The 24,806-nt window shown below is 37.7% G+C and overlaps 2 protein-coding genes, 32 non-coding genes and 1 pseudogene across 35 annotated transcripts; 2 read left to right on the top strand and 33 right to left on the bottom strand.

Annotated features, from left to right (window-relative positions):
- Positions 1-2,132: 2,132 nt before the first annotated feature.
- LOC117784976 (tetratricopeptide repeat protein 7B) lies at positions 2,133-7,688 on the top strand. Of its 2 annotated transcripts, none has more exons than XM_034622842.1 (9): positions 2,133-2,259; positions 2,363-2,645; positions 2,709-2,820; positions 3,577-4,519; positions 4,830-5,378; positions 6,331-6,458; positions 6,607-6,720; positions 6,788-6,984; positions 7,045-7,688. In XM_034622842.1, the coding sequence occupies exons 1-9, from the start codon at positions 2,133-2,135 to the stop codon at positions 7,175-7,177; spliced, it is 2,586 nt and encodes an 861-aa protein (XP_034478733.1). In that variant the 3' UTR covers positions 7,178-7,688. The 2 variants fall into 2 exon arrangements, with proteins under 2 accessions (XP_034478733.1, XP_034478734.1); XM_034622843.1 differs by having other exon boundaries at positions 6,361-6,458; positions 7,045-7,177.
- Positions 7,689-8,314: 626 nt separating this feature from the next.
- Positions 8,315-10,716, top strand: LOC117784087 (trichohyalin). Its single transcript, XM_034621698.1, has 2 exons — positions 8,315-8,936; positions 9,629-10,716. The coding sequence occupies exons 1-2, from the start codon at positions 8,391-8,393 to the stop codon at positions 10,640-10,642; spliced, it is 1,560 nt and encodes a 519-aa protein (XP_034477589.1). The 5' UTR covers positions 8,315-8,390; the 3' UTR covers positions 10,643-10,716.
- Positions 10,717-10,754: 38 nt separating this feature from the next.
- LOC117785995 lies at positions 10,755-10,873 on the bottom strand. The gene has a single exon (XR_004617534.1). It is a non-coding gene; the product is annotated as a 5S ribosomal RNA (ribosomal RNA).
- A 315-nt stretch (positions 10,874-11,188) lies between these two features.
- Positions 11,189-11,307, bottom strand: LOC117786045. Its single transcript, XR_004617577.1, has one exon. It is a non-coding gene; the product is annotated as a 5S ribosomal RNA (ribosomal RNA).
- A 317-nt stretch (positions 11,308-11,624) lies between these two features.
- On the bottom strand, positions 11,625-11,743 carry LOC117786056. Its single transcript, XR_004617588.1, has one exon. It is a non-coding gene; the product is annotated as a 5S ribosomal RNA (ribosomal RNA).
- A 316-nt stretch (positions 11,744-12,059) lies between these two features.
- Positions 12,060-12,178, bottom strand: LOC117786068. The gene has a single exon (XR_004617599.1). It is a non-coding gene; the product is annotated as a 5S ribosomal RNA (ribosomal RNA).
- A 315-nt stretch (positions 12,179-12,493) lies between these two features.
- Positions 12,494-12,612, bottom strand: LOC117786080. The gene has a single exon (XR_004617610.1). It is a non-coding gene; the product is annotated as a 5S ribosomal RNA (ribosomal RNA).
- A 313-nt stretch (positions 12,613-12,925) lies between these two features.
- Positions 12,926-13,043, bottom strand: LOC117786003. The gene has a single exon (XR_004617541.1). It is a non-coding gene; the product is annotated as a 5S ribosomal RNA (ribosomal RNA).
- A 315-nt stretch (positions 13,044-13,358) lies between these two features.
- LOC117786002 lies at positions 13,359-13,477 on the bottom strand. The gene has a single exon (XR_004617540.1). It is a non-coding gene; the product is annotated as a 5S ribosomal RNA (ribosomal RNA).
- A 313-nt stretch (positions 13,478-13,790) lies between these two features.
- Positions 13,791-13,909, bottom strand: LOC117786013. The gene has a single exon (XR_004617547.1). It is a non-coding gene; the product is annotated as a 5S ribosomal RNA (ribosomal RNA).
- Positions 13,910-14,225: 316 nt separating this feature from the next.
- Positions 14,226-14,344, bottom strand: LOC117786025. The gene has a single exon (XR_004617558.1). It is a non-coding gene; the product is annotated as a 5S ribosomal RNA (ribosomal RNA).
- Positions 14,345-14,661: 317 nt separating this feature from the next.
- Positions 14,662-14,780, bottom strand: LOC117786037. Its single transcript, XR_004617569.1, has one exon. It is a non-coding gene; the product is annotated as a 5S ribosomal RNA (ribosomal RNA).
- Positions 14,781-15,095: 315 nt separating this feature from the next.
- On the bottom strand, positions 15,096-15,213 carry LOC117786006 (annotated as a pseudogene).
- A 312-nt stretch (positions 15,214-15,525) lies between these two features.
- LOC117786039 lies at positions 15,526-15,644 on the bottom strand. The gene has a single exon (XR_004617571.1). It is a non-coding gene; the product is annotated as a 5S ribosomal RNA (ribosomal RNA).
- Positions 15,645-15,961: 317 nt separating this feature from the next.
- Positions 15,962-16,080, bottom strand: LOC117786040. Its single transcript, XR_004617572.1, has one exon. It is a non-coding gene; the product is annotated as a 5S ribosomal RNA (ribosomal RNA).
- A 315-nt stretch (positions 16,081-16,395) lies between these two features.
- Positions 16,396-16,514, bottom strand: LOC117785998. The gene has a single exon (XR_004617537.1). It is a non-coding gene; the product is annotated as a 5S ribosomal RNA (ribosomal RNA).
- Positions 16,515-16,828: 314 nt separating this feature from the next.
- LOC117786041 lies at positions 16,829-16,947 on the bottom strand. The gene has a single exon (XR_004617573.1). It is a non-coding gene; the product is annotated as a 5S ribosomal RNA (ribosomal RNA).
- Positions 16,948-17,263: 316 nt separating this feature from the next.
- On the bottom strand, positions 17,264-17,382 carry LOC117786042. The gene has a single exon (XR_004617574.1). It is a non-coding gene; the product is annotated as a 5S ribosomal RNA (ribosomal RNA).
- A 314-nt stretch (positions 17,383-17,696) lies between these two features.
- LOC117786043 lies at positions 17,697-17,815 on the bottom strand. Its single transcript, XR_004617575.1, has one exon. It is a non-coding gene; the product is annotated as a 5S ribosomal RNA (ribosomal RNA).
- Positions 17,816-18,130: 315 nt separating this feature from the next.
- On the bottom strand, positions 18,131-18,250 carry LOC117785999. Its single transcript, XR_004617538.1, has one exon. It is a non-coding gene; the product is annotated as a 5S ribosomal RNA (ribosomal RNA).
- A 315-nt stretch (positions 18,251-18,565) lies between these two features.
- LOC117786044 lies at positions 18,566-18,684 on the bottom strand. The gene has a single exon (XR_004617576.1). It is a non-coding gene; the product is annotated as a 5S ribosomal RNA (ribosomal RNA).
- A 316-nt stretch (positions 18,685-19,000) lies between these two features.
- LOC117786046 lies at positions 19,001-19,119 on the bottom strand. Its single transcript, XR_004617578.1, has one exon. It is a non-coding gene; the product is annotated as a 5S ribosomal RNA (ribosomal RNA).
- A 314-nt stretch (positions 19,120-19,433) lies between these two features.
- Positions 19,434-19,552, bottom strand: LOC117786047. The gene has a single exon (XR_004617579.1). It is a non-coding gene; the product is annotated as a 5S ribosomal RNA (ribosomal RNA).
- A 315-nt stretch (positions 19,553-19,867) lies between these two features.
- LOC117786048 lies at positions 19,868-19,986 on the bottom strand. The gene has a single exon (XR_004617580.1). It is a non-coding gene; the product is annotated as a 5S ribosomal RNA (ribosomal RNA).
- A 317-nt stretch (positions 19,987-20,303) lies between these two features.
- On the bottom strand, positions 20,304-20,422 carry LOC117786049. The gene has a single exon (XR_004617581.1). It is a non-coding gene; the product is annotated as a 5S ribosomal RNA (ribosomal RNA).
- Positions 20,423-20,736: 314 nt separating this feature from the next.
- Positions 20,737-20,855, bottom strand: LOC117786050. The gene has a single exon (XR_004617582.1). It is a non-coding gene; the product is annotated as a 5S ribosomal RNA (ribosomal RNA).
- A 314-nt stretch (positions 20,856-21,169) lies between these two features.
- Positions 21,170-21,288, bottom strand: LOC117786051. The gene has a single exon (XR_004617583.1). It is a non-coding gene; the product is annotated as a 5S ribosomal RNA (ribosomal RNA).
- A 314-nt stretch (positions 21,289-21,602) lies between these two features.
- LOC117786052 lies at positions 21,603-21,721 on the bottom strand. The gene has a single exon (XR_004617584.1). It is a non-coding gene; the product is annotated as a 5S ribosomal RNA (ribosomal RNA).
- A 209-nt stretch (positions 21,722-21,930) lies between these two features.
- Positions 21,931-22,049, bottom strand: LOC117786053. The gene has a single exon (XR_004617585.1). It is a non-coding gene; the product is annotated as a 5S ribosomal RNA (ribosomal RNA).
- Positions 22,050-22,362: 313 nt separating this feature from the next.
- On the bottom strand, positions 22,363-22,481 carry LOC117786054. Its single transcript, XR_004617586.1, has one exon. It is a non-coding gene; the product is annotated as a 5S ribosomal RNA (ribosomal RNA).
- A 316-nt stretch (positions 22,482-22,797) lies between these two features.
- Positions 22,798-22,916, bottom strand: LOC117786055. The gene has a single exon (XR_004617587.1). It is a non-coding gene; the product is annotated as a 5S ribosomal RNA (ribosomal RNA).
- Positions 22,917-23,232: 316 nt separating this feature from the next.
- On the bottom strand, positions 23,233-23,351 carry LOC117786057. Its single transcript, XR_004617589.1, has one exon. It is a non-coding gene; the product is annotated as a 5S ribosomal RNA (ribosomal RNA).
- Positions 23,352-23,667: 316 nt separating this feature from the next.
- On the bottom strand, positions 23,668-23,786 carry LOC117786058. Its single transcript, XR_004617590.1, has one exon. It is a non-coding gene; the product is annotated as a 5S ribosomal RNA (ribosomal RNA).
- A 316-nt stretch (positions 23,787-24,102) lies between these two features.
- Positions 24,103-24,221, bottom strand: LOC117786059. The gene has a single exon (XR_004617591.1). It is a non-coding gene; the product is annotated as a 5S ribosomal RNA (ribosomal RNA).
- A 314-nt stretch (positions 24,222-24,535) lies between these two features.
- On the bottom strand, positions 24,536-24,654 carry LOC117786060. The gene has a single exon (XR_004617592.1). It is a non-coding gene; the product is annotated as a 5S ribosomal RNA (ribosomal RNA).
- Between the last annotated feature and the right edge of the window lie 152 nt (positions 24,655-24,806).

Raw genomic sequence — 24,806 nt, forward strand, 5'->3', positions numbered from 1 at the left:
CTCTCTCTCTCACTCTCTCTCTCTCTCTCTCTCTCTCTCTCTTTCTGACTGACTGCTTGACTTGATAATATTGTCATTACGTCATAAGCATGCAAAACCGCTGCCGACGTTGACGTACCCAAAAAGCTGCGCGCTCTCCCATCTTTCTTTCTTTCTTTCAAGCACATACACACAGACACGCAGCTTTGCGAACCGCTAATGTTTTTTTTTCTTTTTGTTTTGATTTGGCGCGCAGTGCTAAAAATCTTTGACTTTGATGTTGTTGTAGTTGTATTTTATATACGTTTATTTTAATGTGCATTTAAATGTTTGTTTTACGTAATAATTTGTTATTTTTATTGTTAGAACGTGTTATGAATTGCTAATGGGAGGGGGAGGTATGGTGCCCATTTGGCCAATTGACAAGGCACGCGATAAAAACTGACTAGAGTCAAGTAATTTTAGGTACCGCTCAAATGGAGCGTAAAATTGATAGAAACTAAAAAAACATACGAAATAAATGCAATTGAACTTAAATAATTTGTCAGCGAGCGCAAATGCAAATCAAAAGCTTAACTGTGTGTGTGTGTCAATTTCCCAATTAGAACGAGCTTTCGATGAATGTGCACGGGTGTGAGTGAGTGTGGGTGGAATGCAGTGATGCATTTAATGAAATTGATAAACGGCAATAAACACACGCAATTGATTGCATGTCATTTACTCTCACTTTCTCACGAGTGGGACAACTGCATGCATATGTGTGTGTGTGTGTAAGTGTGTGCTCGCTCTAGCGGCGTCCACACCAACAACAACAACAACTAAACAGCTGAGCGTTAGCCAAAACGGCGCTACACACACACTCACATACACGCATATATGGTCACACTACGCTCTGGGGGGCATTTGCGCATGTATTTGTGCTTTTAGCTAAATTACAAAATATAAACAGACACAACAGCTTACCGTTAGTTTAATGACTGCTCCATAATATGTATATATTTACAAGTTTAATTAAATTCAAAAGTATTTTCCATTGCATTTTCTAATAGTTGCAGCTCTTCTTATCACTATTCTTCTATTCGCCTTCATTTTATTAATTTGCAGACAGCAAGTTTTAAAAATGTATTTTTCTTTCACCAAAATGCCGCATTTATATTTATAATATTTTTTGGGAAAAATTTGCGCACAACGCGTGCGTATCGCACAACAACAAAATAAGAACTGAAATCAGTGTGGCTTGCACTGTTGCAAACTTAGCTATTTTATAGCTAATTCTGGCTACAATCAGAGTTTGTTTGATAGAAAAATGTTAAATTTCTATTAGCTGGAAATCTGGCAATTCTAAATATATTTTCAGCATGAATTTGCTATAAATATTTTCAGTAAAACAGTACAGAAGTGCCCACAAAAACCAATTTAGATGCTTTTCCGCCAGAAACAGCTATTGTTCCCCCTAAAAGCTTGGCAGCACTGGTGTGGAAACACTGTTTTGAACCAAAGGCTGCTACCCATTCTAAAGGCTGCCACCCTGCAAAATCTTCCGATCTGGCAGCATGTATCATTTTGATCAAATTGCATTTGCAACTAACAATATTGAATTTTTTTTATTTTAATTTTTTTTGCAGAATTTTTTTTACAATATTGTCGATTTTTGGATATATAGTTTTTTTTCATTAAATTTGTAAATTCTCTTCACTTGAGGTGACGAAATACCAGTTTTGTGTGAAAATTGACTAAAAATGGCTGGTGTTTGCTGATCAGCTGATTGTGCAGTGGCAGCCTTCAGCATGGTCTATTTCGCAAGGTTACACATTGCGCAAGTCATTTTTAGATGAGGGGCTTAGACAGAGCAGCAGTAATTGAAAATAAATGATTAATATAGCAATAAGGCAAAATTAACAAATATACACAATGAAGCAGCTGTATTCAACGAAATGTACGATAGACTATTGTGAACGCGTGACGTCAGAGCTATTGAGACAACCTTGAATTCTGATACGGTGGCAACGCTGCACACTTGGAACACAACTGTTGTTGTGTGTTTGTGTACGTGTGTTGCGAAAATTATAATCGAATTACAAATTAAATTCTAAATAAAACGAAAGGAGCGGCAACAAACGTGCAGTGCAGGTCGTGCCACGTGCCACATTAACATGGCCAATCGTACGCGTAACAATACGACCAAAATCGAGGCTCAGATTGAGAGTTGCCGCAGCGAAGGCAAATGGCAGCGCGTCATCGAATTGACGGACGAGCTGAAAACGGGATCGCCACATAACGGTAAAGGTCACAGCCATATGTTAACAACAAACAAGATGCATGACAACGTTCTCTTTCCTTCCCTCTTCCCTCTCACCCACTCACTCTCTTACTCTCTTTGTAGAATGCCTGGCCAACTTTCTGATGGGCGAGGCGCGCTTGGAAAGTTATCTGGAGGAGCATGCAGTGGCGCCCGAAACGAACTTTGGACGGGCCAAAAGCGGCCTGGTCGATGCGAGACGTTACCTGAATCTGGCCCTGGGCGAAAGCGGCCAAAAGGCGGGCATTGCACTTGACGCCTATCTGCTGTTGGCCAAATTGTGTTACGCCTGTGGAGAGTTCGAGCAGAGTCTGGAGAACTTTGTCAAGGCAGAGCTGAATACACTCGCCGAAAAGGAACTGACATTGTATGTTGAGTATTATCAAAAACTGACAATAATATATTCACTTATACTATAATTGTAAAACAGACGCAGTCTCAAGATTCTGGCCGAGTCGTATGCCATAAAAGGACTCTGTCTGGAGCAGCAGTCAACCAAGCCCACATCCAAGTTCAAAAAGGCCGAAAAGGATACGGAAATGGTAAGTGTGTCTGTAATTAAGTCAGTGAAGAAAAGAAATTGAATTTTAATTTAATAACTTTTTGATGCAAAATCAAAACAGAAACAAAATAATTACAAAATTTATATTTCGCAAGAAAGACGCTTCATATTTGACCAACTTATGACAGTTTAAAGTTTTTGTAAAAGCGTCAAGGGGAAAGTAAAGGCAAATTGGACAGTAATATAAAAAAAATAGAATTATGATAAAATTGATATTTCGGAATGAAATCGATTATGATTTTTAAAAGTTATGTCTGCTTAAAGTTTTCGAATAAGCGACAAGGGGACGCCTTCAGTAAAAAAAACCAAGGCTGCAAATCGGTTCTGAACCGAACCTCGTAGAACCGGTTGAGTGCGGGCTTTTAAGCCACCTGAACCGGATCATGAACCGAACCTTTGAAACAATTTACCTAAACAAAACCGCTTTCTAAAATAAAATGTTTGGTACGAAAAAAAAAATAATTACATAAAATTTATGGTTTTCTAATATAACGCAATTATTTGAGACTTCGGATTAAAGTAAGTCTTATTTAAATCTTCATATAAATTTAAATTATTGTCAAAATTTGATTTCTTAAAAAAAATAAAAATTTATTTAGTTTAAATGAAGAGAAAAATGTATAACAATACAAATATTTTTTGTGTATGAAATTGAACCAAGGTTCGAACCCAAACGAAATTGAATTGAAATTTGAATACAGAGTACACCCTAAACCTCTTTCCTGTTTATTTGCAGATCTGTTGCTTTGAGCGCGCCTCCGATTTGGGTCTGTTGTATCTGCAGGAGTACGACATTGGCTGTGGCAGCAACAACTCGTCAAACAATTCCACCGCCGGCTCCACGTTGAATGTCAATGCAGGCGGCGGTGTTCAGCAATCGTCGAGCAGCTTTGCGATCAGCAGCACAATACCGAGCAGCAGTGTAACGTTGGAGGTGAATCGACGCATGGGCGCCATACTGGAGACGGCGTTGCAACGTGCGCCCATTGTGCTGATCAAGGCAGGCAAGTTGCAGGTGGCTGTGGAGCGTTATCGGATCATGTTGAATGCCATCGAGACGCGGGCAACGCAATCGTTGCGTTTAACTTTGGCTCGCCAGCTGGCAGAGGTTTTGTTGCGCGGTGTGTCGGGAACGATTTATACACCGCCATTTACCACCAAAACCGGTGGCAGCACATTGCGCGGCGGTGGCGCCACCAAGCGTCTGTGGAAGCCACGCAAATATGCGGGACGTCAACAGTTTACGCCACGCAATCAACAGGAGGAAATCATACTCCTGCTCCTCATTGCCGAGGCACACGCCGTGCGCGACACTGTGCTCTCCCAGAGTCCGGACTTTCGGCTGGCCCGTCAACATGCCATGGGCAATGTGACGGCTGTCTATGATCTCCTCACACTCACTACCGTCCGCTGGGGTCTCGTCCAGCTGCTCAACGAGTCCTTTGAGAAGGCCCTCAAGTTCAGTTTCGGTGAGCAGCACATCTGGCGACAGTACGGACTCAGTTTGATGGCCGCCGAGAAGCATTCGCATGCTCTGCGAGTGCTCCAAGAGTCCATGAAGCTAACACCTGGCGATCCGTTGCCCTGTCTGCTGGCGTCACGTCTCTGCTATGAGAGTCTGGAGACGGTTAAGCAGGGTTTAGATTATGCCCAGCAGGCGCTTAAGCGAGAGGTCAAAGGTAAGTTTAAATAACGATTAATTACTGTGATTTGTTGTCAACTGATAATGATTTACGCTTTGATTTGCTCAAATAACACTAGGCAAAAAGACATCCTATTTTTTTTTTAAATATTATTTACTTGAACACGCTCTTAAATAAAAAATTGATTTTTTTTACACTACAAAGCTTATATTCCTTATTTCTTTAAACTTTCAATGTTACAGACCGTTTAATTGTTATAAGATATTTTGGAGGTTAAAAATTTGTACAAATTGAATATCGAAATATTATGATAATAAAGTAACAAATTTTAAATTGTATCTTTCAGGTTTGCGTCCATCTCGCAGTCAACTCTTTGTAGGAATTGGCCATCAACAGTTGGCCATACAGGCGACATTGAAGAGCGAACGTGATGCATATAACAAATTGGCACTGGAGTCTCTGGAGAGGGCGGTGCAACAGGATGGGAATGATCATCTAGCAGAGTATTATTTATCACTACAATATGCACTACTTAATCAACTGGGCGAGGCTTTGAGTCACATACGCTTTGCATTGGCATTACGTATGGAGCATGCACCTTGTTTGCATTTGTTTGCGCTGCTTTTGACAGCATCGCGACGTCCAAGGGAGGCGCTGGGCGTGGTTGAGGATGCACTGCATGAGTTTCCCGATAATCTGCAGTTGTTGCATGTCAAGGCGCATCTGCAACTCAATCTGGAGGATGCAGAGACGGCTCTGGCAACGGTTCAACATATGCTCGCCGTCTGGCGGGAAGTATATGAAGCTCAGCTCGCCGGTGAGGAGGAGAAACATTCCGATACTAAAAGTGGCGTCCACTTGATGCATTCATCGCAAATGTCCGACAAGGACTCGAGTAAGTTGATTTCATATGAGCATCGTTTGCATCTCGACACACTAATGATTCTAATAACGCCTATATATGTTTTGTATAAACAAACACACACACACACCCAAATACACTTATATACATATCTTAACATATATAATACATCTATGTAACTACCAAATCTTCTGCGGAATGTGTCTGTCTATAAACCAATATCATAAAAACCATATAACAAATGATTGTGAGTCTCAACTGCGAATATAAATAAAAAGCTAACTGCAATTTCGGCACACCGAATTTTCTTATGCACTTGCAAAGCATATTAGTAGTCCAGTTAAAGTTACTATATAATGAAAATGACAAGATTGAAGAAAAGTTTGTACGTCAGCTAAAGGTTATTTCGTTAAAACCGAAAAACCAAAGCGTTTATACCGGTATGTTTCGGTAAATTTGCTTTATACTATTAAAAAAAATTTGTATGCTACGGATTTTGAAATTTGAAAACTTTAAGTCTCAAGAACTAAATGGTGGAAAAATTAATGTAGCAGTGGAATTTGCTTAAAGAAGATACGTTTGTGATATCCATTGCCAAATCGACAATGCTATCATCAATATTCAGTTGAATAATGGTTTAAAATTTATTAACGCAAAATTGTATTTTATCGATACTCGAATAAGGTTTTTTGCAAGTGTATAAAATGCCTTCTTTTCAACGCTTTCTACGCTTTTATAACGCTTTTACTCTCTGTTTCACTCTGTTTTTCAATCTTTATTAAACTCTCTTTTTGCCTGCTCTTTAATTTTGCATCTTGTTGCCTGCTCTTAGTTATACTCTAAATTCTCTCACTATCTTTAAATGCATGTCTTCGTATGGTTATTTTCTACACTCTTGAACTATCTCTCATTTGTTTTCATACTTTTTTTAACATTGCATTATTTGTTTGGCATATAATTCTTAGCTTGTTATTACTTCTTCAAGATTCCGTTTATGCTGCTTCCTTGGCTGCAGTTTCCCGCGTGGAGCAGGCATTAAGTGAGGCAGCCAGTTCACTGAGCTCCTTTACCCAACGTCCAGGACCGCGACGTCCCTGGATGCTACAAATTGAGGTAAGTTAAATATAAAAATTTGGATAATTGATTTATTTATTGTTGGCAAAAATCATTCGAGGACAGTTTTGAATCTAAAATAAAATTAACAATTGAATTATATTATATACAATTTAAAAACCATTGAAATTTGTAATTCTTTGAATAGATCTGGCTGCTGCTGGCTGACCTCTATATGCGCATCGATCAGCCCAACGAGTCACTTAATTGCATTCACGAAGCTACACAAATCTATCCGCTATCACATCAGATAATGTTTATGGTAAATATAACAATTGAATTCTATCCAAATATGGTATTTTTAATGACATTTTCTTTGACTTTGACAGCGTGGTCAGGTGCATGTCTATCTGGAGCAATGGCTGGATGCTAAACAATGCTTCCTTAATGCTGTTGCCGCCAATCCGAACCACACGGAAGCATTGCGTGCTTTGGGAGAAACACATTTAATGCTCGGCGAGCCGAGATTGGCTGAGAAAATGCTCAAGGATGCTGCCAAATTGGATCCCAACTGTCCCAAAATATGGCAAGTATCAATGACAACACCTTCTAAACAATATCTAAAGTTATATTTTATTACCAACAGGTTTGCTTTGGGACAAGTTATGCAGACCTTGGGCGATTTTAATTCCTCGGCAGATTGTTTTGCCACATCGTTGCAATTGGAGCCCTCGTGTCCTGTGCTGCCGTTTACCTCGATACCTCTAGTTTTCGAATAGGCATTTTTATTATAATTGTGCATTTGATTTGTTATTTTCTTTATTCCGTTATTACTGTAGTATACCTCAACTAACCTCAACAACAAACAGAGCAATATTACTTACTAGACATTAAATATTATATAACAATTTATTATTTTTACTTATTTTTTTGTTGTTTGTTATTGTCAGTATTAAGACAAGCGTTTAATGGTGTAAATTGAGTGTGTAAATTATTAGCTAGCCCCATAAAAAAATGTTCATTATATATTCAAACTAATCTAAGCTCTCGACTTATTATAAACAATTACTTATATAAACCTATAAAGAAACTTAAACCATCTGAATTAACCCAAGTTAATTATTTTTTAATTTTATTCCTTCAGTCTATGCAATGTATCTAAAGTTTAGGTATTTTGTTATTGGAATTTATGAAAAACTATTGAATTTAATTGTTTATGTACGTTATCTATTGCATAATATTATATACGTAAACTTATACAACTGTATACCAAACTAATTATATGATTATTAAAAAATACAAGTCTTTTATTTAAAAAATATACGCAATTTAATTCATCCTGTGAAAAAAATGTATATACTATTAATAATATTAATAAAAGCGTTTTGTTAATTTATGGGGAATAACAATAAAATGCCAATAATAATTGGGAATTAATTATTTGTTCAAATTATTTTAATCTTAAAATTATGATTTGTATGCAAGTGGGTAAGGAAATGTCTTTTCAATGATTTTTATTCACTGTAAGGTTAAGTAAAGTTTGACTGGCTGATTAAAGTTTTCTGACGTCCTTCGATGAGTTAAGCTTTCATTTTGCCAGTTCTAATTGGCACAGCTAATTTCCGGAATTAATGGATGGCAGAAAAGCCCGACAGAAAACCTCGAATAGTTGTTCTTAAAAAAACCCCAAAGTCAAAACAAAAATAACTCAAACAATTCGCCCAATGTTTTGTTGTCCAGGGCAACAGGGTGAATGCGCAATCAATAAAAAAGTAAACAAAAACTGGGGAATAGAAATAGAAATAGAAAGAATAGGAAATCGTAAGGAAATGTGCTCGCAGGTGCACAGGAATTTGGGTTTACGACTTGTGGAAGCGCCAAAAATATAAATCCTTTTGGAATTGTGCTATGATTGAAGTAAATTTGTGCCAGTTTAAAGTTTGACCCGCATCTTGAGCTGCAATGCAAAGTTGCTAAGACGTCGTCCGCATTATGACGCCAAAGAAGAAGCGACGCGCTTTGGGGCGCCACAAGAGTCGCGCCCAAACGGAGGCAGAGCACCAACAGCTGCTGGAGGCATTGGAGCTGGCGGATAGCTGCTGTGACATTTGCCACTGCGATTGCTACAGTTCGCACAGCAGTAGCAATGTGAGTGGACGCGGTCAAACGCAAGCGGAAACGGAAACGAAAACGGAGCAACTGCAGCAACTAGAGCAGGAGATACACATTCTGGAGCAGCTGCAGCGCAGTGAAAGTGCTCAGAAGAGGTGTCACAGCAGTCAACGGCTACAACAACGACAACGCAGTGCTTCCAAATCGCCCACAGAGGCCAAAACAACGCACAGTCGACGCGGCTCCGCCGAGTGTCAAACGAGAATCTCTACAGCGGGCAGAAGCAAACGCTCCAAGAGCGCCGGCAGCTCTCGCAGTCAGTCCAGGCAAGAGCAGGATCAGAATCAGGAGCAGGAGGAGCCGCCACAGTCAAAGAAACGCTCACGACGTGGAGCGGGCGGACAGCGGGATTGTCAAATGTTGCAGGTGAGCAATGGACGTGGAAAATGCAGGAAGTCGGAAATAAGAATTTCTCTTAAATATGTGCTGAAACACAATTGTGCATGCACAATTGAAATATATTTAAAAACTTCAAAATGCCATAAGTTTGTCAAATCTTGACCGATTTGATAAGGAATTTCTTTTTGGTCATTTTTTGACCCCATAATATATTCTGCATTTATAATACAAAAGGTTAAATTTTTCAATCATATGCTATTTTTGCCATGCATAGTTTTCAAAACTTTAAAGTCACATAACTTTGTCAAATCTTAGCCGATTTTAACAAGTTATGTCTTTTTCATCTTGATTTGACCTCAATATTGATTCTGCATTTAAATTTAAAAATGGTAATTTTTTCTATCACATGCCATTTTTACCATACCTTTGCCTTAATATATTATTCACATCATTGAAATGTCATAACTTTGCTTAAACTTGACCGATTTGATAAGCAATGCCAATTTTATCATGGTTTGAACTCTCAATTGATCTGCATTTACATTTTATTTGTTTAGAAAATTTCAATTGTTCACAGAATTTATTTTCATAAAAATATATTTTGAAAAATTTTAACATTTACTTCTTTAGTACTTCCTTAAGTCAACCTATGCTGAATATTGTATCAATACTGTTATAATTGACATTTGTTTTTCAACATGCATTTTCTACTTTTGCAGGCTGTATTTGGTGCCTTGGGAACAAGCGATGCTTCCAGTTTGGCCATTCAAGGACGGGGCAAGTCGAAGTCACAGGAGAACATGTCGTTGATGCCGCTTAATCAATCCCAGGCCCAGTTGACACGTTCCGGCAACTCGCTGTGCGCCTCGATGGCCAATCTGTGTCTGGCGCCAACGGTGCGTGCTGCCTACGCCCAGGTGCCAAGTCACGATCAGAAGATCCTCAACCGGATGGCAGTGAAGCGTAGTGAACAGGCGGTAGATAAGGAGCATGCTTGGCTGGCGAGAAAGTATTGGGAGAATGAGAGATTGGAGCGTCAGCTGTTGAAGTGCGAACAGCTGGAGGAATATAAGCGGGCTGTGCATGATAAACAGTTCCAGGACTATCTATTGACCAAGGCGCGTCTGCAGGCGTTGGCCGAGCGGGATCTTGCCGAGCTACGGCGACTGCGCGGTGCCCTCGATGCCAAGGATGAGGCAGCCAAGCAACGTTTGAAGGCCATGCGATTGGAACGTGATCTGACTCTGTGTCAACGTCGCTATGAGGAGTCCCGACGCAGTGAGGCCGTCAATTTGCAACAAGAGGAGCAACAATTGGATGCAAGGCTCAGGAAACGTGACATTTGCATGCGACTCACGCAACGTCTGCGTCGAGCCGACGAACTACGTGGCCAAGTACTGGAGGGTTACCTCAAGCGACTGCAACACGATAACCAAGTGGAGCAACTGCAGCACGAGGAGCATTGGCAAGAACGTCAACAATTAGAGCGTCTGAAGCGCGAACAATTGCAGCAGGATATTCAAAGGAAACGTCATAAATCACAGCGATTTCTAGATTGCCGACAACGGCGACATGAAGCCCGGTATCGTACAGCCAAGATCTCAGCCAGCCTAAGGGAACTGGTTCGACAGTCCGTCACACCCGAGGCGGGGTTGGATCAACAAGGAAACAGCTTCTTCGTCCAGCAGCAGTCGCAACTAGGACGACTTCTCTTCAAGAACAAGACAAACTAAACTAATAAATATTGCAAACCTTCAACTGTTGTTGTTATGTAAATAAATGGAGAATTACCCAAAGCTATTTACAAGTAAAGTAAGAAATGGTGAAAAAAAAAATTTTGATCGATGCCAACAACACGCGGTGTTCCCAAGCGGTCCCCCATCTAAGTACTAACCGCGCCCGACGCTGCTTAATTTCGGTGATCGGACGAGAACCGATGTATTCAGCGTGGTATGGTCGTTGGCGAAAGACGCATGCTTAGAGTTTGATTTTGTATCTGAAGTTGATTGCATTTTAAAGGATTTTGTACCAAGAGATATAAAAAACTAGTTATCAGTGGAACAATTTATGAAACAATTTTAAAAGTTAAACTCAGAGCAATCTTAGCAGTATTTTGATTAAATGAAAATTATTATAGGCTCCACAGTGGGTGGGTAATATCAGGAGCTCGTATAGACATAGAAATAAATTTATTAATAGAAGTTCTAGTTGGAAAATTTTACGCAAAGGCAAAGAGACAAAAAAACTTAATAATTTTGTAAAAAAAAGTTATTGAACGATGCCAACAACACGCGGTGTTCCCAAGCGGTCCCCCATCTAAGTACTAACCGCGCCCGACGCTGCTTAATTTCGGTGATCGGACGAGAACCGATGTATTCAGCGTGGTATGGTCGTTGGCGAAAGACGCATGCTTAGAGTTTGATTTTGTATCTGAAGTTGATTGCATTTTAAAGGATTTTGTACCAAGAGATATAAAAAACTAGTTATCAGTGGAACAATTTATGAAACAATTTTAAAAGTTAAACTCAGAGCAATCTAAGCAGTATTTTGATTAAATGAAAATTATTATAGGCTCCACAGTGGGTGGGTAATATCAGGGAGCTCGTATAGACATAGAAATAAATTTATTAATAGAAGTTCTAGTTGGAAAATTTTACGCAAAGGCAAAGAGACAGAAAAACTTAATAATTTTGTAAAAAAAAAGTTATTGAACGATGCCAACAACACGCGGTGTTCCCAAGCGGTCCCCCATCTAAGTACTAACCGCGCCCGACGCTGCTTAATTTCGGTGATCGGACGAGAACCGATGTATTCAGCGTGGTATGGTCGTTGGCGAAAGACGCATGCTTAGAGTTTGATTTTGTATCTGAAGTTGATTGCATTTTAAAGGATTTTGTACCAAGAGATATAAAAAACTAGTTATCAGTGGAACAATTTATGAAACAATTTTAAAAGTTAAACTCAGAGCAATCTTAGCAGTATTTTGATTAAATGAAAATTATTATAGGCTCCACAGTGGTGGGTAATATCAGGGAGCTCGTATAGACATAGAAATAAATTTATTAATAGAAGTTCTAGTTGGAAAATTTTACGCAAAGGCAAAGAGACAGAAAAACTTAATAATTTTGTAAAAAAAAAGTTATTGAACGATGCCAACAACACGCGGTGTTCCCAAGCGGTCCCCCATCTAAGTACTAACCGCGCCCGACGCTGCTTAATTTCGGTGATCGGACGAGAACCGATGTATTCAGCGTGGTATGGTCGTTGGCGAAAGACGCATGCTTAGAGTTTGATTTTGTATCTGAAGTTGATTGCATTTTAAAGGATTTTGTACCAAGAGATATAAAAAACTAGTTATCAGTGGAACAATTTATGAAACAATTTTAAAAGTTAAACTCAGAGCAATCTTAGCAGTATTTTGATTAAATGAAAATTATTATAGGCTCCACAGTGGGTGGGTAATATCAGGAGCTCGTATAGACATAGAAATAAATTTATTAATAGAAGTTCTAGTTGGAAAATTTTACGCAAAGGCAAAGAGACAGAAAAACTTAATAATTTTGTAAAAAAAAGTTATTGAACGATGCCAACAACACGCGGTGTTCCCAAGCGGTCCCCCATCTAAGTACTAACCGCGCCCGACGCTGCTTAATTTCGGTGATCGGACGAGAACCGATGTATTCAGCGTGGTATGGTCGTTGGCGAAAGACGCATGCTTAGAGTTTGATTTTGTATCTGAAGTTGATTGCATTTTAAAGGATTTTGTACCAAGAGAGATAAAAAACTAGTTATCAGTGGAACAATTTATGAAACAATTTTAAAAGTTAAACTCAGAGCAATCTAAGCAGTATTTTGATTAAATGAAAATTATTATAGGCTCCACAGTGGGTGGGTAATATCAGGAGCTCGTATAGACATAGAAATAAATTTATTAATAGAAGTTCTAGTTGGAAAATTTTACGCAAAGGCAAAGAGACAGAAAACTTAATAATTTTGTAAAAAAAGTTATTGAACGATGCCAACAACACGCGGTGTTCCCAAGCGGTCCCCATCTAAGTACTAACCGCGCCCGACGCTGCTTAATTTCGGTGATCGGACGAGAACCGATGTATTCAGCGTGGTATGGTCGTTGGCGAAAGACGCATGCTTAGAGTTTGATTTTGTATCTGAAGTTGATTGCATTTTAAAGGATTTTGTACCAAGAGATATAAAAACTAGTTATCAGTGGAACAATTTATGAAACAATTTTAAAAGTTAAACTCAGAGCAATCTTAGCAGTATTTTGATTAAATGAAAATTATTATAGGCTCCACAGTGGGTGGGTAATATCAGGGAGCTCGTATAGACATAGAAATAAATTTATTAATAGAAGTTCTAGTTGGAAAATTTTACGCAAAGGCAAAGAGACAGAAAACTTAATAATTTTGTAAAAAAAAAGTTATTGAACGATGCCAACAACACGCGGTGTTCCCAAGCGGTCCCCCATCTAAGTACTAACCGCGCCCGACGCTGCTTAATTTCGGTGATCGGACGAGAACCGATGTATTCAGCGTGGTATGGTCGTTGGCGAAAGACGCATGCTTAGAGTTTGATTTTGTATCTGAAGTTGATTGCATTTTAAAGGATTTTGTACCAAGAGATATAAAAAACTAGTTATCAGTGGAACAATTTATGAAACAATTTTAAAAGTTAAACTCAGAGCAATCTTAGCAGTATTTTGATTAAATGAAAATTATTATAGGCTCCACAGTGGGTGGGTAATATCAGGAGCTCGTATAGACATAGAAATAAATTTATTAATAGAAGTTCTAGTTGGAAAATTTTACGCAAAGGCAAAGAGACAAAAACTTAATAATTTTGTAAAAAAAAGTTATTGAACGATGCCAACAACACGCGGTGTTCCCAAGCGGTCCCCCATCTAAGTACTAACCGCGCCCGACGCTGCTTAATTTCGGTGATCGGACGAGAACCGATGTATTCAGCGTGGTATGGTCGTTGGCGAAAGACGCATGCTTAGAGTTTGATTTTGTATCTGAAGTTGATTGCATTTTAAAGGATTTTGTACCAAGAGATATAAAAAACTAGTTATCAGTGGAACAATTTATGAAACAATTTTAAAAGTTAAACTCAGAGCAATCTAAGCAGTATTTTGATTAAATGAAAATTATTATAGGCTCCACAGTGGGTGGGTAATATCAGGGAGCTCGTATAGACATAGAAATAAATTTATTAATAGAAGTTCTAGTTGGAAAATTTTACGCAAAGGCAAAGAGACAGAAAAACTTAATAATTTTGTAAAAAAAAGTTATTGAACGATGCCAACAACACGCGGTGTTCCCAAGCGGTCCCCCATCTAAGTACTAACCGCGCCCGACGCTGCTTAATTTCGGTGATCGGACGAGAACCGATGTATTCAGCGTGGTATGGTCGTTGGCGAAAGACGCATGCTTAGAGTTTGATTTTGTATCTGAAGTTGATTGCATTTTAAAGGATTTTGTACCAAGAGATATAAAAAACTAGTTATCAGTGGAACAATTTATGAAACAATTTTAAAAGTTAAACTCAGAGCAATCTTAGCAGTATTTTGATTAAATGAAAATTATTATAGGCTCCACAGTGGGTGGGTAATATCAGGGAGCTCGTATAGACATAGAAATAAATTTATTAATAGAAGTTCTAGTTGGAAAATTTTACGCAAAGGCAAAGAGACAGAAAAACTTAATAATTTTGTAAAAAAAAAGTTATTGAACGATGCCAACAACACGCGGTGTTCCCAAGCGGTCCCCCATCTAAGTACTAACCGCGCCCGACGCTGCTTAATTTCGGTGATCGGACGAGAACCGATGTATTCAGCGTGGTATGGTCGTTGGCGAAAGACGCATGCTTAGAGTTTGATTTTGTATCTGAAGTTGATTGCATTTTAAAGGATTTTGTACCAAGAGATATAAAAACTAGTTATCAGTGGAACAATTTATGAAACAATTTTAAAAGTTAAACTCAGAGCAATCTTAGCAGTATTTTGATTAAATGAAAATTATTATAGGCTCCACAGTGGGTGGGTAATATCAAAGAGCTCGTATAGACATAGAAATAAATTTATTAATAGAAGTTCTAGTTGGAAAATTTTACGCAAAGGCAAAGAGACAGAAAAACTTAATAATTTTGTAAAAAAAAGTTATTGAACGATGCCAACAACACGCGGTGTTCCCAAGCGGTCCCCATCTAAGTACTAACCGCGCCCGACGCTGCTTAATTTCGGTGATCGGACGAGAACCGATGTATTCAACGTGGTATGGTCGTTGGCGAAAGACGCATGCTTAGAGTTTGATTTTGTATCTGAAGTTGATTGCATTTTAAAGGATTTTGTACCAAGAGATATAAAAACTAGTTATCAGTGGAACAATTTATGAAACAATTTTAAAAGTTAAACTCAGAGCAATCTAGCAGTATTTTGATTAAATGAAAATTATTATAGGCTCCACAGTGGGTGGGTAATATCAGGAGCTCGTATAGACATAGAAATAAATTTATTAATAGAAGTTCTAGTTGGAAAATTTTACGCAAAGGCAAAGAGACAGAAAAACTTAATAATTTTGTAAAAAAAGTTATTGAACGATGCCAACAACACGCGGTGTTCCCAAGCGGTCCCCCATCTAAGTACTAACCGCGCCCGACGCTGCTTAATTTCGGTGATCGGACGAGAACCGATGTATTCAGCGTGGTATGGTCGTTGGCGAAAGACGCATGCTTAGAGTTTGATTTTGTATCTGAAGTTGATTGCATTTTAAAGGATTTTGTACCAAGAGATATAAAAAACTAGTTATCAGTGGAACAATTTATGAAACAATTTTAAAAGTTAAACTCAGAGCAATCTTAGCAGTATTTTGATTAAATGAAAATTATTATAGGCTCCACAGTGGGTGGGTAATATCAAAGAGCTCGTATAGACATAGAAATAAATTTATTAATAGAAGTTCTAGTTGGAAAATTTTACGCAAAGGCAAAGAGACAGAAAAACTTAATAATTTTGTAAAAAAAAAGTTATTGAACGATGCCAACAACACGCGGTGTTCCCAAGCGGTCCCCCATCTAAGTACTAACCGCGCCCGACGCTGCTTAATTTCGGTGATCGGACGAGAACCGATGTATTCAGCGTGGTATGGTCGTTGGCGAAAGACGCATGCTTAGAGTTTGATTTTGTATCTGAAGTTGATTGCATTTTAAAGGATTTTGTACCAAGAGATATAAAAAACTAGTTATCAGTGGAACAATTTATGAAACAATTTTAAAAGTTAAACTCAGAGCAATCTAGCAGTATTTTGATTAAATGAAAATTATTATAGGCTCCACAGTGGGTGGGTAATATCAGGAGCTCGTATAGACATAGAAATAAATTTATTAATAGAAGTTCTAGTTGGAAAATTTTACGCAAAGGCAAAGAGACAGAAAAACTTAATAATTTTGTAAAAAAAAAGTTATTGAACGATGCCAACAACACGCGGTGTTCCCAAGCGGTCCCCCATCTAAGTACTAACCGCGCCCGACGCTGCTTAATTTCGGTGATCGGACGAGAACCGATGTATTCAACGTGGTATGGTCGTTGGCGAAAGACGCATGCTTAGAGTTTGATTTTGTATCTGAAGTTGATTGCATTTTAAAGGATTTTGTACCAAGAGATATAAAAACTAGTTATCAGTGGAACAATTTATGAAACAATTTTAAAAGTTAAACTCAGAGCAATCTTAGCAGTATTTTGATTAAATGAAAATTATTATAGGCTCCACAGTGGGTGGGTAATATCAGAGCTCGTATAGACATAGAAATAAATTTATTAATAGAAGTTCTAGTTGGAAAATTTTACGCAAAGGCAAAGAGACAGAAAAACTTAATAATTTTGTAAAAAAAAAGTTATTGAACGATGCCAACAACACGCGGTGTTCCCAAGCGGTCCCCCATCTAAGTACTAACCGCGCCCGACGCTGCTTAATTTCGGTGATCGGACGAGAACCGATGTATTCAGCGTGGTATGGTCGTTGGCGAAAGACGCATGCTTAGAGTTTGATTTTGTATCTGAAGTTGATTGCATTTTAAAGGATTTTGTACCAAGAGATATAAAAACTAGTTATCAGTGGAACAATTTATGAAACAATTTTAAAAGTTAAACTCAGAGCAATCTAAGCAGTATTTTGATTAAATGAAAATTATTATAGGCTCCACAGTGGGTGGGTAATATCAGGGAGCTCGTATAGACATAGAAATAAATTTATTAATAGAAGTTCTAGTTGGAAAATTTTACGCAAAGGCAAAGAGACAGAAAAACTTAATAATTTTGTAAAAAAAAAGTTATTGAACGATGCCAACAACACGCGGTGTTCCCAAGCGGTCCCCCATCTAAGTACTAACCGCGCCCGACGCTGCTTAATTTCGGTGATCGGACGAGAACCGATGTATTCAGCGTGGTATGGTCGTTGGCGAAAGACGCATGCTTAGAGTTTGATTTTGTATCTGAAGTTGATTGCATTTTAAAGGATTTTGTACCAAGAGATATAAAAACTAGTTATCAGTGGAACAATTTATGAAACAATTTTAAAAGTTAAACTCAGAGCAATCTTAGCAGTATTTTGATTAAATGAAAATTATTATAGGCTCCACAGTGGGTGGGTAATATCAGGAGCTCGTATAGACATAGAAATAAATTTATTAATAGAAGTTCTAGTTGGAAAATTTTACGCAAAGGCAAAGAGACAGAAAAACTTAATAATTTTGTAAAAAAAAGTTATTGAACGATGCCAACAACACGCGGTGTTCCCAAGCGGTCCCCCATCTAAGTACTAACCGCGCCCGACGCTGCTTAATTTCGGTGATCGGACGAGAACCGATGTATTCAGCGTGGTATGGTCGTTGGCGAAAGACGCATGCTTAGAGTTTGATTTTGTATCTGAAGTTGATTGCATTTTAAAGGATTTTGTACCAAGAGATATAAAAACTAGTTATCAGTGGAACAATTTATGAAACAATTTTAAAAGTTAAACTCAGAGCAATCTTAGCAGTATTTTGATTAAATGAAAATTATTATAGGCTCCACAGTGGGTGGGTAATATCAGGAGCTCGTATAGACATAGAAATAAATTTATTAATAGAAGTTCTAGTTGGAAAATTTTACGCAAAGGCAAAGAGACAGAAAAACTTAATAATTTTGTAAAAAAAAAGTTATTGAACGATGCCAACAACACGCGGTGTTCCCAAGCGGTCCCCCATCTAAGTACTAACCGCGCCCGACGCTGCTTAATTTCGGTGATCGGACGAGAACCGATGTATTCAAGCGTGGTATGGTCGTTGGCGAAAGACGCATGCTTAGAGTTTGATTTTGTATCTGAAGTTGATTGCATTTTAAAGGATTTTGTACCAAGAGATATAAAAACTAGTTATCAGTGGAACAATTTATGAAACAATTTTAAAAGTTAAACTCAGAGCAATCTTAGCAGTATTTTGATTAAATGAAAATTATTATAGGCTCCACAGTGGGTGGGTAATATCAAAGAGCTCGTATAGACATAGAAATAAATTTATTAATAGAAGTTCTAGTTGGAAAATTTTACGCAAAGGCAAAGAGACAGAAAAACTTAATAATTTTGTAAAAAAAAGTTATTGAACGATGCCAACAACACGCGGTGTTCCCAAGCGGTCCCCCATCTAAGTACTAACCGCGCCCGACGCTGCTTAATTTCGGTGATCGGACGAGAACCGATGTATTCAGCGTGGTATGGTCGTTGGCGAAAGACGCATGCTTAGAGTTTGATTTTGTATCTGAAGTTGATTGCATTTTAAAGGATTTTGTACCAAGAGATATAAAAAACTAGTTATCAGTGGAACAATTTATGAAACAATTTTAAAAGTTAAACTCAGAGCAATCTTAGCAGTATTTTGATTAAATGAAAATTATTATAGGCTCCACAGTGGGTGGGTAATATCAAAGAGCTCGTATAGACATAGAAATAAATTTATTAATAGAAGTTCTAGTTGGAAAATTTTACGCAAAGGCAAAGAGACAGAAAAACTTAATAATTTTGTAAAAAAAAGTTATTGAACGATGCCAACAACACGCGGTGTTCCCAAGCGGTCCCCCATCTAAGTACTAACCGCGCCCGACGCTGCTTAATTTCGGTGATCGGACGAGAACCGATGTATTCAGCGTGGTATGGTCGTTGGCGAAAGACGCATGCTTAGAGTTTGATTTTGTATCTGAAGTTGATTGCATTTTAAAGGATTTTGTACCAAGAGATATAAAAAACTAGTTATCAGTGGAACAATTTATGAAACAATTTTAAAAGTTAAACTCAGAGCAATCTTAGCAGTATTTTGATTAAATGAAAATTATTATAGGCTCCACAGTGGGTGGGTAATATCAGAGCTCGTATAGACATAGAAATAAATTTATTAATAGAAGTTCTAGTTGGAAAATTTTACGCAAAGGCAAAGAGACAGAAAAACTTAATAATTTTGTAAAAAAAAGTTATTGAACGATGCCAACAACACGCGGTGTTCCCAAGCGGTCCCCCATCTAAGTACTAACCGCGCCCGACGCTGCTTAATTTCGGTGATCGGACGAGAACCGATGTATTCAGCGTGGTATGGTCGTTGGCGAAAGACGCATGCTTAGAGTTTGATTTTGTATCTGAAGTTGATTGCATTTTAAAGGATTTTGTACCAAGAGATATAAAAAACTAGTTATCAGTGGAACAATTTATGAAACAATTTTAAAAGTTAAACTCAGAGCAATCTTAGCAGTATTTTGATTAAATGAAAATTATTATAGGCTCCACAGTGGGTGGGTAATATCAGGAGCTCGTATAGACATAGAAATAAATTTATTAATAGAAGTTCTAGTTGGAAAATTTTACGCAAAGGCAAAGAGACAGAAAAACTTAATAATTTTGTAAAAAAAAGTTATTGAACGATGCCAACAACACGCGGTGTTCCCAAGCGGTCCCCCATCTAAGTACTAACCGCGCCCGACGCTGCTTAATTTCGGTGATCGGACGAGAACCGATGTATTCAGCGTGGTATGGTCGTTGGCGAAAGACGCATGCTTAGAGTTTGATTTTGTATCTGAAGTTGATTGCATTTTAAAGGATTTTGTACCAAGAGATATAAAAAACTAGTTATCAGTGGAACAATTTATGAAACAATTTTAAAAGTTAAACTCAGAGCAATCTTAGCAGTATTTTGATTAAATGAAAATTATTATAGGCTCCACAGTGGGTGGGTAATATCAAAGAGCTCGTATAGACATAGAAATAAATTTATTAATAGAAGTTCTAGTTGGAAAATTTTACGCAAAGGCAAAGAGACAGAAAAACTTAATAATTTTGTAAAAAAAAAGTTATTGAACGATGCCAACAACACGCGGTGTTCCCAAGCGGTCCCCCATCTAAGTACTAACCGCGCCCGACGCTGCTTAATTTCGGTGATCGGACGAGAACCGATGTATTCAGCGTGGTATGGTCGTTGGCGAAAGACGCATGCTTAGAGTTTGATTTTGTATCTGAAGTTGATTGCATTTTAAAGGATTTTGTACCAAGAGATATAAAAAACTAGTTATCAGTGGAACAATTTATGAAACAATTTTAAAAGTTAAACTCAGAGCAATCTAGCAGTATTTTGATTAAATGAAAATTATTATAGGCTCCACAGTGGGTGGGTAATATCAGGAGCTCGTATAGACATAGAAATAAATTTATTAATAGAAGTTCTAGTTGGAAAATTTTACGCAAAGGCAAAGAGACAGAAAAACTTAATAATTTTGTAAAAAAAAGTTATTGAACGATGCCAACAACACGCGGTGTTCCCAAGCGGTCCCCCATCTAAGTACTAACCGCGCCCGACGCTGCTTAATTTCGGTGATCGGACGAGAACCGATGTATTCAGCGTGGTATGGTCGTTGGCGAAAGACGCATGCTTAGAGTTTGATTTTGTATCTGAAGTTGATTGCATTTTAAAGGATTTTGTACCAAGAGATATAAAAACTAGTTATCAGTGGAACAATTTATGAAACAATTTTAAAAGTTAAACTCAGAGCAATCTTAGCAGTATTTTGATTAAATGAAAATTATTATAGGCTCCACAGTGGGTGGGTAATATCAGGAGCTCGTATAGACATAGAAATAAATTTATTAATAGAAGTTCTAGTTGGAAAATTTTACGCAAAGGCAAAGAGACAGAAAAACTTAATAATTTTGTAAAAAAAAGTTATTGAACGATGCCAACAACACGCGGTGTTCCCAAGCGGTCCCCCATCTAAGTACTAACCGCGCCCGACGCTGCTTAATTTCGGTGATCGGACGAGAACCGATGTATTCAGCGTGGTATGGTCGTTGGCGAAAGACGCATGCTTAGAGTTTGATTTTGTATCTGAAGTTGATTGCATTTTAAAGGATTTTGTACCAAGAGATATAAAAAACTAGTTATCAGTGGAACAATTTATGAAACAATTTTAAAAGTTAAACTCAGAGCAATCTTAGCAGTATTTTGATTAAATGAAAATTATTATAGGCTCCACAGTGGGTGGGTAATATCAGGAGCTCGTATAGACATAGAAATAAATTTATTAATAGAAGTTCTAGTTGGAAAATTTTACGCAAAGGCAAAGAGACAGAAAACTTAATAATTTTGTAAAAAAAAGTTATTGAACGATGCCAACAACACGCGGTGTTCCCAAGCGGTCCCCCATCTAAGTACTAACCGCGCCCGACGCTGCTTAATTTCGGTGATCGGACGAGAACCGATGTATTCAGCGTGGTATGGTCGTTGGCGAAAGACGCATGCTTAGAGTTTGATTTTGTATCTGAAGTTGATTGCATTTTAAAGGATTTTGTACCAAGAGATAAATGAAAATTAAAACAGTGGGTGGGTAATATCAGCTTATAGACATAGAAATAAATTTATTAATAGAAGTTCTAGTTGGAAAATTTTCAAAGAGACAGAAAACTTAATAATTTTGTAAAAAAAAGTTATTGAACGATGCCAACAACACGCGGTGTTCCCAAGCGGTCCCCCATCTAAGTACTAACCGCGCCCGACGCTGCTTAATTTCGGTGATCGGACGAGAACCGATGTATTCAGCGTGGTATGGTCGTTGGCGAAAGACGCATGCTTAGAGTTTGATTTTGTATCTGAAGTTGATTGCATTTTAAAGGATTTTGTACCAAGAGATATAAAAACTAGTTATCAGTGGAACAATTTATGAAACAATTTTAAAAGTTAAACTCAGAGCAATCTTAGCAGTATTTTGATTAAATGAAAATTATTATAGGCTCCACAGTGGGTGGGTAATATCAGAGCTCGTATAGACATAGAAATAAATTTATTAATAGAAGTTCTAGTTGGAAAATTTTACGCAAAGGCAAAGAGACAGAAAAACTTAATAATTTTGTAAAAAAAAGTTATTGAACGATGCCAACAACACGCGGTGTTCCCAAGCGGTCCCCCATCTAAGTACTAACCGCGCCCGACGCTGCTTAATTTCGGTGATCGGACGAGAACCGATGTATTCAGCGTGGTATGGTCGTTGGCGAAAGACGCATGCTTAGAGTTTGATTTTGTATCTGAAGTTGATTGCATTTTAAAGGATTTTGTACCAAGAGATATAAAAAACTAGTTATCAGTGGAACAATTTATGAAACAATTTTAAAAGTTAAACTCAGAGCAATCTTAGCAGTATTTTGATTAAATGAAAATTATTATAGGCTCCACAGTGGGTGGGTAATATCAGGAGCTCGTATAGACATAGAAATAAATTTATTAATAGAAGTTCTAGTTGGAAAATTTTACGCAAAGGCAAAGAGACAGAAAAACTTAATAATTTTGTAAAAAAAAAGTTATTGAACGATGCCAACAACACGCGGTGTTCCCAAGCGGTCCCCCATCTAAGTACTAACCGCGCCCGACGCTGCTTAATTTCGGTGATCGGACGAGAACCGATGTATTCAGCGTGGTATGGTCGTTGGCGAAAGACGCATGCTTAGAGTTTGATTTTGTATCTGAAGTTGATTGCATTTTAAAGGATTTTGTACCAAGAGATATAAAAACTAGTTATCAGTGGAACAATTTATGAAACAATTTTAAAAGTTAAACTCAGAGCAATCTTAGCAGTATTTTGATTAAATGAAAATTATTATAGGCTCCACAGTGGGTGGGTAATATCAGGGAGCTCGTATAGACATAGAAATAAATTTATTAATAGAAGTTCTAGTTGGAAAATTTTACGCAAAGGCAAAGAGACAGAAAAACTTAATAATTTTGTAAAAAAAAAGTTATTGAACGATGCCAACAACACGCGGTGTTCCCAAGCGGTCCCCCATCTAAGTACTAACCGCGCCCGACGCTGCTTAATTTCGGTGATCGGACGAGAACCGATGTATTCAGCGTGGTATGGTCGTTGGCGAAAGACGCATGCTTAGAGTTTGATTTTGTATCTGAAGTTGATTGCATTTTAAAGGATTTTGTACCAAGAGATATAAAAAACTAGTTATCAGTGGAACAATTTATGAAACAATTTTAAAAGTTAAACTCAGAGCAATCTTAGCAGTATTTTGATTAAATGAAAATTATTATAGGCTCCACAGTGGGTGGGTAATATCAGGGAGCTCGTATAGACATAGAAATAAATTTATTAATAGAAGTTCTAGTTGGAAAATTTTACGCAAAGGCAAAGAGACAGAAAAACTTAATAATTTTGTAAAAAAAAGTTATTGAACGATGCCAACAACACGCGGTGTTCCCAAGCGGTCCCCCATCTAAGTACTAACCGCGCCCGACGCTGCTTAATTTCGGTGATCGGACGAGAACCGATGTATTCAGCGTGGTATGGTCGTTGGCGAAAGACGCATGCTTAGAGTTTGATTTTGTATCTGAAGTTGATTGCATTTTAAAGGATTTTGTACCAAGAGATATAAAAAACTAGTTATCAGTGGAACAATTTATGAAACAATTTTAAAAGTTAAACTCAGAGCAATCTTAGCAGTATTTTGATTAAATGAAAATTATTATAGGCTCCACAGTGGGTGGGTAATATCAGGAGCTCGTATAGACATAGAAATAAATTTATTAATAGAAGTTCTAGTTGGAAAATTTTACGCAAAGGCAAAGAGACAGAAAAACTTAATAATTTTGTAAAAAAAAAGTTATTGAACGATGCCAACAACACGCGGTGTTCCCAAGCGGTCCCCCATCTAAGTACTAACCGCGCCCGACGCTGCTTAATTTCGGTGATCGGACGAGAACCGATGTATTCAGCGTGGTATGGTCGTTGGCGAAAGACGCATGCTTAGAGTTTGATTTTGTATCTGAAGTTGATTGCATTTTAAAGGATTTTGTACCAAGAGATATAAAAACTAGTTATCAGTGGAACAATTTATGAAACAATTTTAAAAGTTAAACTCAGAGCAATCTTAGCAGTATTTTGATTAAATGAAAATTATTATAGGCTCCACAGTGGGTGGGTAATATCAGGAGCTCGTATAGACATAGAAATAAATTTATTAATAGAAGTTCTAGTTGGAAAATTTTACGCAAAGGCAAAGAGACAGAAAAACTTAATAATTTTGTAAAAAAAAGTTATTGAACGATGCCAACAACACGCGGTGTTCCCAAGCGGTCCCCCATCTAAGTACTAACCGCGCCCGACGCTGCTTAATTTCGGTGATCGGACGAGAACCGATGTATTCAGCGTGGTATGGTCGTTGGCGAAAGACGCATGCTTAGAGTTTGATTTTGTATCTGAAGTTGATTGCATTTTAAAGGATTTTGTACCAAGAGATATAAAAAACTAGTTATCAGTGGAACAATTTATGAAACAATTTTAAAAGTTAAACTCAGAGCAATCTTAGCAGTATTTTG

This window comes from Drosophila innubila, assembly GCF_004354385.1.
Source record: "Drosophila innubila isolate TH190305 chromosome 2R unlocalized genomic scaffold, UK_Dinn_1.0 1_C_2R, whole genome shotgun sequence".
In the NCBI taxonomy this organism is placed as follows: Eukaryota; Metazoa; Arthropoda; class Insecta; order Diptera; family Drosophilidae; genus Drosophila; species Drosophila innubila.